Source organism: Podospora anserina, chromosome 1 (genome assembly GCF_000226545.1).
Source record: "Podospora anserina S mat+ genomic DNA chromosome 1, supercontig 2".
Classification (NCBI taxonomy): domain Eukaryota; kingdom Fungi; phylum Ascomycota; class Sordariomycetes; order Sordariales; family Podosporaceae; genus Podospora; species Podospora anserina.
This window is the reverse complement of record NW_001914855.1, coordinates 1,159,366-1,171,884: the sequence shown is the minus strand read 5'-3', so window position 1 is coordinate 1,171,884 and position 12,519 is coordinate 1,159,366. Positions and strand designations below refer to the sequence as shown.

At 52.6% G+C, this 12,519-nt stretch overlaps 2 protein-coding genes across 2 annotated transcripts; one reads left to right on the top strand and one right to left on the bottom strand.

Annotated features, from left to right (window-relative positions):
• Window positions 1-1,389: 1,389 nt before the first annotated feature.
• PODANS_1_12340 (uncharacterized protein) lies at window positions 1,390-5,141 on the bottom strand (the record flags this gene model as incomplete). The annotated part of the gene is made up of 2 exons (XM_001908868.1): window positions 1,390-1,835; window positions 1,898-5,141. 2 exons carry the CDS (start codon window positions 5,139-5,141, stop codon window positions 1,390-1,392), a joined length of 3,690 nt encoding a protein of 1,229 aa, XP_001908903.1.
• Window positions 5,142-9,593: 4,452 nt separating this feature from the next.
• PODANS_1_12330 (uncharacterized protein) lies at window positions 9,594-11,978 on the top strand (the record flags this gene model as incomplete). Its single annotated transcript, XM_001908867.1, has 3 exons — window positions 9,594-11,148; window positions 11,236-11,679; window positions 11,734-11,978. 3 exons carry the CDS (start codon window positions 9,594-9,596, stop codon window positions 11,976-11,978), a joined length of 2,244 nt encoding a protein of 747 aa, XP_001908902.1.
• Window positions 11,979-12,519: the final 541 nt, after the last annotated feature.

Below are 12,519 nucleotides of genomic sequence, written 5' to 3'. Positions count from 1 at the left end.
GGAAAAAAAAAAAAATTTAAAATAAATAAAAGGTGGAAATATAAATAAAAGATAATTATAATAAAAGAAGGGAAAAAAAAAAAAAAAAAAAAATAAGGAAGGGAGGGAAAAAAAAAGAACAAATAGGGATGAGATAAAATAAAAAAATGGTAGGAGTAATTAAAAGTGGAGCGGAATAAAATTTGTAAATTTGTTTTAATTAAAAAAACCTCCTCCCTATTTTGTTTTAACCCCCCCCCCCCCCCCCCCCACACACACACTGTTTCTCTCTCTCTTCCCACTTAATAACCCGCCACCAACACCCACCAACACCTCTCTCTACATACATACATACATACCCGTCTGACATGAAAAGCCCGTAATGACTGACCCTCCGCCACGGGGAAGGATTTCCCCCAATAACACACCACAACCCATATTTAACAAGAAAAAAGGAATTCGGCTTCACCGAGGTTGATGTCGGTAGAAGATCATACCGAGGTTGGTGTGTATGTGTGTGTGTGTGTGTGTGTGTGTGTGTGTGTGTGTGTATGTGTGTGTGTGGAGGAAGAAAATCATGTATGTCTGCTGTGTGCCCCCTATTAGATTTGTCGAACTCTTGACGGTTGGTTGGTTGCCTTGTCATATTCTCATGAATGCTCTCTCATTCCCAAAGAGCAAGAAAAAACATGATCCACATACATTCATCATAATAATCACTCTCATCCAGCCGGGACAAAACCTTGATATATAACTTCTGAATTATAAAGGCCTCTCTCCTTTTACTAAAAAAGAAAGCAAGCCGTCATCATGATACAGCCCCCCCCCCCCTTCCTCTCGAACTTCCTATATACAAAACACTCACCCAAGCTTGTAAACTCTCCTCTCCGTCTCTCTCCCCAGTCATCACAACCCCCCCCCCCCCCCAAAAAAATTTTTTGGGGAAAGCCATTCGGAGCATACGTCGTAACCACCAGATATCTTTAAAGCCTCCTCTTGTTAAAGAGAAGACAAAAAGAACCGCCGTATATATCCCCCATCTCTAATAACTTGATATCATGGGACAATACAAAGGAAAGCGTGAAAAGGAAAAGAGAAAAAAAGGGTGAAAAAAGTAGTGTGATGAATTCCAGTTGATGATGATTAGGGGTTTAGGGTTCAATCAATAGGGAAAACAGCACACAAAAATTAACACCAAGCCTCCCCAATCGGGCTCTCCTCTCCAATCCCATCCATACACAAACAAAAAAGAAGCAAATCACACAGCCCCCCATCACGCTGCGCCGACGAACCGCCAAACAATCACAGTCGTCTTTTATAAATCAATAGTCTTCTTTTCGCTGAAAATGAAAATCATGTCCAAACAACAATCGACACCTCTGGTAAAAAGCCATAACCGTAGTTTTTTTTTTACACGTCCGAATAGTAGTCGTCATATGGCCCATGCCCGTGTGGATGCCCCTGCAGCGGTTGTTGTTGTTGGCTACCGCCGGCAATGTTCTCGCTTGATGCCCAATAGTTGGCTCTGATTCTGCGGTCGCGCTCAAACTCGGCCCACCTCTTCATGGTGATCTTGCTGCTGTCGAACTCGCCCTCATACTCGATGCCAGCCTTCTTCGTCTTTTCGCCAGCCGTCTTTCGAGTGTCACCCCACGAGAAGTCGTCAAACTTCCAGAATGCGTATGTCGGGAGTACAAAGTTCCAGATGGGGAGTGAGAAGAGATAGATGATCATCCAGACGACATAGGACCAGCTATGGGCTGTCACGACGATGAGAATAGCTGGTAAGCCGAGAATGAGACCAAGAAGAATGAGGGGAATAATCTGAGGTGGCGAGTTGACGATCGAGATGATAACTGAGCAACGACATTAGCATGCAGCATAAACCATAGGAGAGAGGTACTTATGATCAACTTACCAACATAGAAGGTAAAGGCGATGGCGGCAGGCAGCACAAGAGTACCGATGAGTTCGATGAAGACGACAAACTGCATACTGAAGCAGAATGTTCCACACAAATCTCTGACAAGAACAAGTTCCATCAGGTTGTGAATGGTCGAGTTGATCCAGCGACGACGTTGAGAAAGCAGGACCATGAACTCATCAGGAACCGTAGTTTTGCAGACAGCCTGCGGGACGAAGACTTGCTTGCGCTTGGGGAAGGTGCGCAGCATGAGCGTAGAGAGGTAACGATCTTCACCAAGCAGCAGAAGGTTCTTCTTGTGAAGCGTATCCACGACGTTCTCCGAGTAGTGCTCAACAACGTCAGGGTTGGCCAGGATGGGAACCCAGTAGTTTTGAGCTCCCTTGGGAGCCTTGATGCGGTACATGCAGAAACAACCGGGAAGACAGGTGACACCACCAAAGACCGATTCGAATGACTTGGCGAGATGATGCGAAATAAAGTACTCGAAAACCTGGATGGCCGATACCCAGCTTGCTCGCTTGTTGGCAATCTTGGTTTCACCGCACAACCCCATGATATCGGGATCCTTGACCATGGCAGAAATCATGTGGGTGAGACTGTCGGGGAAAACCTTGGTATCGGCGTCCACCATCAGAACGATCTCGTAGAAATCAGGAGAGATGCCCGTGACCCTCCACAAGCCGTTGAACATCTCGTACTCCAGTTCCGTCATACGCTCATCGAACATAACCTTTTGGAGGAAGGACATCAGGATGATCTGACTGTCCCGCTTGCCGCGATTACCAGGCTTTGACTTCACGGCTTCGTCAGGGGTGCCGCACTTGACCACGACCATCATGGGGACACGCTGTTGCTTCTCGGTAGGGATGATGGAATCGGCGCCATAGTCGTAGAATCCAGCATAGATCTTGGCCATATTGTGTCGCTTGGCGCCGCTGGCTACCGCCACGTAGGAGAAGGCTTGGACCTGATCAGGAGGGATGACCTCGTCTTTCATCATGCGCAAAACGATTTCGGGAGTCGAGTATTGTTCACCCTTGCCTTTGATGATACCGTCGCAAATAACGAGAATCACCTTGTGGCTGTTGGGATAATCAGTCATGGCGATCGAGTCCAAAGTTGTGCGGATACCAAGTTCACCCTCCGAATAGGCTGTAACCAAGCAGATCGCATGAGCGAGCGGGAAACCATTGGGCATCCAGTCGGACGGCGGTTGAGCAACCACACGCTCGTGAATGAATCCTTCCTTGAACCCACCAGGGCCAAAGCCTTGGTCGCTGGGAGTGCCGTTAGACGTGTAGGGGTCGGATTTCAGGAAGCTGGACCGGCTGTCGTTACCATGCCGGTACACAGCGTTCGGGCTGAGGAGCTGACCCGCGGCACTCTGCACTCCCATGGTTGTAGGGACCGAGGACTTGCGCTGGGAACGGTCTACGCTATACACAGCCGAGAAACGAGAGGTAGTAGGCAAGAAGGTGCTGCTGCGTTTGCTCTGACGGTCGGAAGAGCCGTTAACACTGCTTCCAGCCTCGCCGGGGAACCGCGGTGGAGCCCGATAGATATCCTCCGTCCAGTCCTCGATCTGTTGCTGCCGTTTGCGGGGGTCGGATGATTGTGAGGTCTTGCTCGCACCGTAGGTTTTGCTTATGAACCACTGGAAAATAATAGCAAGAACGAACCTTGCGAGAACAACCGAAAGAATCAGCACGAGCGAACAATACAGAACAACCTTGGACGCGATGCATCCAACAGTGTCCGTATCGACTGTTCCGACCTTGATGAGCTCCTCGAAACATTCGGCATTCCGCTTGTCACCGGACGACTGGAAAGCACGGGTGATATCGCGGCCCCGAATCGCCTTGTTTGCAGCCGAATCACGGTTTCTGAGCTCCTTGAAGCGGTCAGGATAGGTGACCTGTGTATCGTTGAACCAGTTGAGCAGATCCAGATCCAGTACATTGCCAGAGTAGACAACAAGATTGCGAGAGCTATTCTTGATATCGTCCCAGGTAAAGTACACATCGGCGGCACCGGACAGCTTCAGGTAGAAATCATCTCTCGAGCGAGCGGTGGTGTGGCAGGCGTAGCCGAGATAATACGGAATCGTCGTATTTGGCTTTGATGATCCATCCTGGTTGAAAGTCGTGCAGGGGAAATACCAGCCTAAATTGCCATCATCAACAGGGATGTCAGACCCGGGGGCGGGGTTAATCAGTCCTTTGCATTTGCCATTGACGTTTTGAAACAAGAAGCTGCCATCTTTTCCGCCGTGCTTCTCGGGGAGATCGAAGAGGACGTTGGCGCCATTTCCATCAAGACGGCGGGGAATGCCCTCGGCGGGAGGGTGGTGGGAGGATGCAAGGTCGTAGGCGGAGCCGTGGAAAATCATGTAGCCCGCGCCAACTTCGTTCACGCGCAAGCGGAGAGGTGGTTTGCCACAGACAACCTGCGTAAAGCCGAAAGTGAGAAAACCGACAACCCCCATAATAAACAAGATGATGCTGATCAGTCCCATCTTCTCCCTCCAAGCCCTCTGCTGGGCCTTAGCCGGCATCCCGAAGCACTTCAGAACAAAACCTGGGCACCAGAACGTGATGATGGCGCAGTAGATGTTCCAAAGACTTGGTGGGCTCATCTGCTCCACATGCTTCCTCTTCTTGTTTCCCTTGCCGTCCTTGGTGATTTTGCCGTGCCTCGCCCCACTCGACCTCCGTCTTGATCGGGTCGTCTTTTCCGCATCTGCATCGCGGTGGTGTTTCGAGTTCCTTTTCTTTCTCGGCGGCGATTCGTCTGACGGCGTCTCCTCGTTCCTGGAACCAGTGTTGGACAGGTCGGTGGTTCCCTCCAAGTCTTCGGCGATCGGATCGTTGCCGGTCGAGGACGGTAGGGTGGCCATGTTGGCGGCATGTTTGCGGTAGTGGTAGTTTGGGTGGTCTTTGCCTATTCTGTTTCGTTCGGGTCGGATAAGACTGCGTTTGCGTTGAAAGGGAGACTCGGGGGCAGGTGGCGCATCACCAGTCGGCGATAACGGGGTTCTCTCTATTTCTGTATTAGGAGACTGTATAGTCTCGGCGAAGGAGGAGGCTGATGGCCCACGTTGATGGTGTGACTGGCCGGCGACCGGGACGTACCCGGCCTCGATGTCTGCCGGCCGTTGGCGCCGCGAGGGCGTGTGCCGGTAGCTGTGACGCTCCTCATAAGAGGGCTTCGCGCCCGGCCGTTCGGGGAGGGACATGGTCCTGCTAAGCGCAAAGTAATGTTAGCAAAGCATTCCATCATTGTGGACTCGCGAACCGCACGCGCGATCAGACGGGGGACTTCACCCTATGCAGGAAGGGTTCTGCTGTCCAGCGCGTCGGGGGACGGACTTGCAGCTTGTGGACAATGGGACGAATGTCGAGGAGGCCAACAAATTACAACCCGATGTCGTTCGAGATCAGGACTGCAAAAAGTGCTTGCATTGCGATTGAAAACAACTTACACAAGACTTGTTGTCAAAAAAACGGGAGGCTGAGCCCGGCAGGATTTTGGTTATATTGGCGGCCCAGCTTCTGGCCAGTGTCCACTGCTTGCGACTGCAGCGGGCGGGGAGGCGCTGGGTTTCTCAGGAGACGGAAATGGCGGGCGCCAGCTGGCCACCAAAAATCAACTGCCCGGGATGCCAAGAAATGAACAACAACAAGGTTGGAAGAGGTCCGTAAAAAGATGGAAGCGGCGCAGACTTGTTGCTCCCCTAAGCTTCCCAAGGCCGTTGGAAAGGGGGCCCCCTTAAAAGAGACGGACACAGGCACGAAGAGCTCTCGACGACGGTCCGGTAGAATCCAGCTGAGGTTTCAAACGGCAGGACAACGGCAGGATAAACAACCCACGCCAATACCGGGCGTTTCGAAAGCTCGTCGGATCGATCTTTGGCAAGTGGGAGATTCGACGCAGGCGGATCGGATGGCAGGCAATTGGATGCTGGGCCCTGCAGCTCTCGGACTTTATGGCGGTTGGCGGTTGAGCAACCAAAACAAGCGACAGAGCCAAACGAAAGACGAAAGGTGAGGCGGGCCTTCTGAGGGCTTGACGAGAAACTGGAAGAGAATCGGGAGTCGCGATTGATTTCCTTTTGCTTGCACTTTCAGGCCAGGGGAGTGCCCGGCACCGTGCATTCCAACAAACCTCGTATGTTTTCTCACTGTGGCTGCCCTTGGCTGGCCCTTGCTGCGCTGAGGCACGCGGGGAATTTAGATCGTCGAGGGGTTAGGGTTATACTAGCATAATGCATATGTTCAGAAGGACCAGGGGAAATTGCACGAACCCTCAACTCTCGCTTCTGCCAGATGAAAGGGGGACTAGTCGCGATCAAGATGGAATCAGTAAGCTGCCCGAGAGGTTACGGATACAGGCGCAGTCATCACAACAGGATTCTATTATTTGTGCATAGTGTACAACTGTGTATCTTGTTGAGGATGGTGCTCGAACTGGGGGTTGCCATGGAAGCAGACTTGTCACAGAATCAAGAAAGTCGTCAACATCCAAAAACCTGCTTTGTTGTTGTTGGTGTTGTTTGTCTCTGCTGGGCTTCAGAGGGAGGCTCTCGTGTTGGCATTTTTGGCAACTTTAACGTTTGATTGCACCAGAGGCGGCGCCAAGCCCATGGGCCCCCACATGATCTGATCAACCAATCAAGCCCGCGTGGTGTCGCACTAAAATAAACCCTTGGGTGACATCAGCAGCATCTAAGCCTGTGCCTGCCCCTCGGCAGCGTGCATGTCGAAGAATGCGATGCCATGCAACCACTTACCCTCTTGCAACCACCATGCGAAGCTCTACCGAAAGCAACAGTTCTCCTTGCAATGATTTTACTTGGTGTTGATGCCATGAATGCCGGTGGTCGGTGGTCGGTACCTAGTGACCGGTGGCTGGTGGCTGGTGGCTGTTCACAGAACGCTCCCCTCCAACCTCGTGTTACAGACACGCGGGGTAAAAGTACAGTGAGCCAAACACAACCTCTGGCACTATTTCCCATGAGACGTTCCCTCCATCGACGATACCGGGCCAAGGCGGGAGCAGCTTGGAGTCTGGAAGTCGAGCTCTGCTGTTCTGTGGCCTTCTCCATGCTCATCTAGGTCTGGGTGTGATGCAGGAGCAGTCTTTTCCCGGGATCAAATCCCCCCGCGTCCAGGTTTGCTGCCGCTTCCAGGTTTCAGATCACGAGGCTATATCAGGTTTTGAGAAGTCTCCTATGAGCCAGGAAAGAAGAAGCCATAAGTTGCGATATGAATGGGCGTCATCGCGATATATCTGCGACAACTTACAACTGGAGTACAACCGACCTATATGTCTCCGACAATCCCGTCCCCATGGCCGTTTCCCGGTTGCTCGGTTTGTCCGATGGTGTCTGTAGAAACAAGCAACGGGCGTTCTCTCTGCATTCCGATGGCGAGAATTTCTCAAAAACGAAAGAAAGGAGGCGGTCGTCAGCCCTTGTTGCCCATGCCGGTCGATACTGGTAGAGATGATTATTTTCGCGGTAAATCCGGGGAAGCCTGTCCAATAATCCACACTTGACACTTGCGACTTCGTATCGACTGTGCAGAGTTACATTTTAAACCGAAAGATGCTCACATGTCATACTCGGGCCCATCTGCAGGGTTGAAGAGAATGAACTTTTCTACTGTGTAAAATCGCCGCTGGCAGCGTTTAAAAAGAAGAGAGTTGGTGTAGCTCGTATGGCGGGCGGCTTCCTCCAGCCGTATTGGTGATACCGTCAAAGTGCTACAGCGAGCAAACAACTTGTCCGGCTGTCCGGTTCGTCCTCGATGGACCACCATGTTGTGGAACCGCCGGCGATCACCACTGCCGCGCAAGAGATGTCGACCGCCTGATGCGGTGCATCCATGCCAAGGACCGTAGTATAAGTCGACCCAGCCTTATGGCAGGCTCTCAAAAAAAATACTGCAAAAGTCGGCTGTGAGCAGTGAGATCTTCGAGGTTTTGGCCAACAATATTCCGGAATTTCCTGGATAGTGCTTGGAAACCGTCAGCATCCATAGGTAGAAACACGAGCGGCATAGGTACTGACCAAGACAGCAGGCCCTGCTTCCGTATTGCTTTCCGGTCGGTCTGCCCTTGGGAGTTTGAGAAGGGCGATGAAGTCACAGGGAGTTGAGGCCCAGGTCCTTGCGGGCTTCGAACCACCGGAATGTCTTATATCATAGAATTATAGCCAGACCGAGGGGATATCAAGTATTTGCATGTATCAACATGCCAAGCCAACTGTTTCCTACGTCGAGGATGACGCATTTGCGGCGAGCGGCTTGTTTCTTCTTCAAAATCAACATTCCAGCCAACCACCTACGCCATTTGTGCCACGCTGAGGACCCTGCGTTTTGAGGCGTCAGTGGACCTTTCGGAGGAGGCCCGGCTTGGTCTCGTTGGCTCTGTGTCTGAGGTACGATCCCGGCGGAGAAATAGGGGTCTCTATGCGCTAGCAACAGCTTTTACTTTTGACGCTGCCGTATTTCAACTTGCCCCTCAGTGTCTCAACAAATCACGCATCGTATCAAGCCCCAGAAGTAAGCTGGTGATGCGGGAGAATACTAGTTGAGAATCCCAAGGCTTGGCTTTTGGAGCAGCCCTCTCTTCAATAGAAACAGCGGCATTTCAGTTCGGGGGGGAATATGGCGCAGCACATGATGTTGTCCGTGTCTGAGACTGCGGGTTGCTATTCATATGCCTTGCTCGGATATGGTCCAGGTTTCCAAGTTTTCGGTGCTGGCGGCAGAGGGCAAGACACAATGGCTTGGACGGCTTTTCGCTTGTGCGAACGCTGGGACCGGTTGCGTCGCTGACTGTTGACACCCCTCTCCCATGGAATTGCGTGACGAGGCTGGAGGGGTGGCGGGAGAAGTCCTGTGGCTGGGCCTAGACGTCGAGTGAGGCATGCAGATGCAGATGCGCGGTGCTTGCCGTCTGAGGATTGCGAGGAATGCTCGTTGACCTCAGCCGCCCGATGATGAGTGTCTGAGCAGGCGTGGCAGGCCAGATCTCAGATGAAAGGTTCTGGAGTATTCGTCGAGTTGACTCAAACGGAGACGCTTGCAGTTAACTTGGACTGAGGTCTTCCAACCTCGCGTTTTGATGAACGGTGGGTTTATGTCCGGCTGCAGTTATGACGGGGGTGACTGGGGGAAGGACGCACAGCGTCTGTCGGGCCTGCAGAGCCACCCATAGTCCGCCATTTGGGGCCGCCTTTTACTGCTAATCTCCCCCAGTCCCCCAGTCCCTGAATCCATACCAAGGCTTCTGCTGAATAGACTTAATTCCCTTCTTTGGATCCAGTCGTTCGCTTCCGGCTTCATCATCCCAACGCTCGCTGAGACCCCCTCCGACAAAGTTCCTTTTTTAAAACGACACACCTTCGCTGTTTTCTGTCTGTCGCTATCACTCGTTACTGTCCCGCATCCCTCACCAGCATATATATCAGTCCACCTGTTCATCAGTTCCCGTTCTGTCTAGCCAACCTGCACCCGTCTGCAACTTGACCGTTTGAACGTCCGCCATCTCGAAAGCCTACCCTTACCACTCACTGGGAACCGGCGCCATCCAAAGGGCAACGGCAAAACAAGGAACTCGTGGGGAAAGAAAGCAAAGCCATCGGTCCCAGCAGGACCGACGACGACTTCATCAGTGTGGCATAATGGCGGCCCTCACCACCTCTTCTTCTCCGCCGCGAGCGGCTCCATCAACTTCGACCAGCAGCCCCAGTCGCCGGAAGCCCGTTCCAGTGCACAGTGTGTCGCCGGCTGACCGGTACGACTGGGGAGAGAATGCAAAGCCGTTGCCTGGCGTCCCCGCTGTGTCCGAATCGCCGAGGTTACGACAATCGCCTGTGTCGCCTGTCAAAGTCAATTTCCAACCCAACGACTGGGCCCGGCCCTCGACGGGCAACATCGAGACACATCTTTCCGCATGCGGACCCGCCGGTGGTGCATCCACTGCTCCAGCTGTCTCCGCCCGCCTCGACCGTGCTTTGCCCAAAACACCCGACGCTCCAACCCCCCCACCGCATACCCCAGTGCACGAGCACGGCCTCCAGCAAAGCTCGACTCCCTATGCGCTGGGTCTCCGAAATATAACAAATGGCACCAAAATGCCGATGTCTCTACCGGCTTCCGGTCCAGCTCTCTCTAGCCAGGCAAGCAACAGCCATATTCTGGGCGCCGACTTTGACGAACTAAGTTTGAGCGATACTTCGAGGAGGCAAGGCATGAATCGGAACAGTAGGGAGTCGAACACGACTGCCAGTACATCCCAGCAGCCAAACTCGGCTGACATCTCGGCGACGACGAGCGCAAGTTCAGTATCTGGTGTTCTCGACCCGTCAGACTGCCAGGACAACTCGGCAGATGCGTCAACTGTGAGTTCCATCATTGACGATGCCGCCACTCCGCCAGAACCTGTGCCACAGCTGCACTATCACCATTCGGCCTTTCTCCCACGACCGACGAGTATGAACGTTGAGCAAGATCCAAGAGCGCAGTCGAACCCAAATCTTGCCGAGACCGGCGCCGCCATCAACCGCCACTTGACGCCGACGACGAATGGCTACAGAAGGAGCTCGTTGCCTCGGCCGCAGTCTTCGTATTCTGTGTACTCTGACTATGGAGCGCGAGGGCGGTCTCCGGGCTTGCTGGGAAGTGGAAATCGGGCACCGTCTGCTCATTCTACGAGGAAATCTCCAGAAACGAGGCCTTCCTCCTTTGCCGAACTGCTCAATGTGCCGTATCCTCAACCTGCGCCAGCGCCCATCACATTTGACAATTCGCAGTTGCGCTCTGCAGTCGGAAACAATGCGTCTCTCCTCAGCGCCCAAAAGACACTAGAGATGTACCGGCAAAATGTCAAGAAGACAAACGACTATTCCATTCTCTATTCGTTTGCCGTTTTCTTGATCGCAACTGCGCAAGAAGAAGGCATTGACTTCGAGGACATGAAACGGACCAAGAGTCCAAAAGTCGGCACACCTGATGGGCAGCCTTCACCTTCCTCACCGCACGACTTGATTCGTGAAGCGCGAGCAATTCTCCAGAAGCTGTCCAACAACGGCTACCCCTTCGCACAGTACTACCTGGCCGATGGTTACGCATCGGGTCTGTTCAGCAAGGGGAAGGAGGACTACAATTCGGCATTTCCGCTGTTTGTACTCGCTGCCAAGCACGGCCACGCAGAATCGGCGTACCGCACCGCCTTGTGTTACGAGTTTGGCTGGGGCTGCCGCAAGGACCCCGCAAAGGCTGTCCAATTTCTCCGCACAGCTGCTTCCAAGAGGCATCCAGGTGCCATGACGAGGTTGGGCAAAGCGTGCTTGTCGGGCGATCTGGGAGAGAAGCGGTACAGGGAAGGCATCAAGTGGTTGAAGCTGGCGGCTGAGGCTGCTGACAACATCTACAATGCCGCCCCGTACCACCTCGGCTGCCTCTACGAGACTGGATACGGAGACGACATCTTCTTGGACGAAAGTTATGCGGCTGAGCTTTTCACGCAGGCGGCGGACTTGGGGCATCCCGAAGCGAACTTCAGGATGGGAGACGCTTATGAGCATGGAAAGCTCGGCTGTCCTAGGGATCCAGCTTTGAGCGTACATTTTTACACGGGTGCCGCGGAAAGGGGGCACGCGGCTGCCATGATGGGTCTCTGTGCTTGGTATATGGTTGGGGCAGAGCCAGTCCTGGAAAAGGATGAGGAAGAAGCTTATGAGTGGGCGAGGAGGTCGGCAGAGCTTGGTATGTTACTTCTCTGCTCTCCGAGATAACCAGTATTCTAACTTTTATGACCAGGCTATGTAAAAGCGCAGTATGCTGTTGGCTATTTCACTGAAATGGGCATCGGGTGCAGACGAGATATCCTCGAAGCAAACGTTTGGTATGTCAAGGCGGCCGATGCGGGCGACGAGCGCGCGAAGGTGCGCCTGGCTGCCATTCGTGCGGCGGTCTCTGGTGGCACTCCGATGGAAGTTGGTCCTCCTCGGAATGGTAAGATTAAGAAGCACGCGGATAACGACAAGGAGTGTATCGTAATGTGAGAAAGGCTGGAGGTCGAGAGAGAAAAGTACAAATGTATGATGACGGGGACATACGCACCAAACACACACACACACACACACACACACACACACACACACACACACACACACAAAGGAGTTGGACTTTTTTAATTTCTTTGCACACAACACACACTCCACACGGATAAAGAGGGACATTAACGAATGGTATGAGAGAGGGCGAAATACATATTTTGTTGGCTTAGTTGGTTTGGAAGAGGGTGGGGGAGAAGAAGACGTTAATGAACTTAATACGTGTGTGTGGGAAATTGAACACCACCACACGGGCTTTTTTTTTGTTTTGATCTATGGCAGGGCTTTTTTGTTGTGAAAAAAGGGGCGGGAGGGAGACAAAAGGGGGTGGGTGCTTCTTGTAGCACGATTTTCTTGTTTTTGGGTTTCGTATTTTTGAACGCATTGGGGGAGGGAGAGGGGAGTGTGTGGTTTAATATTTTCTGTCTTTTTTTGTTGCACATTGGGGGGGGGGGGGGGGGATCATTGTGTTTTGCTTCGATTTTTTCCC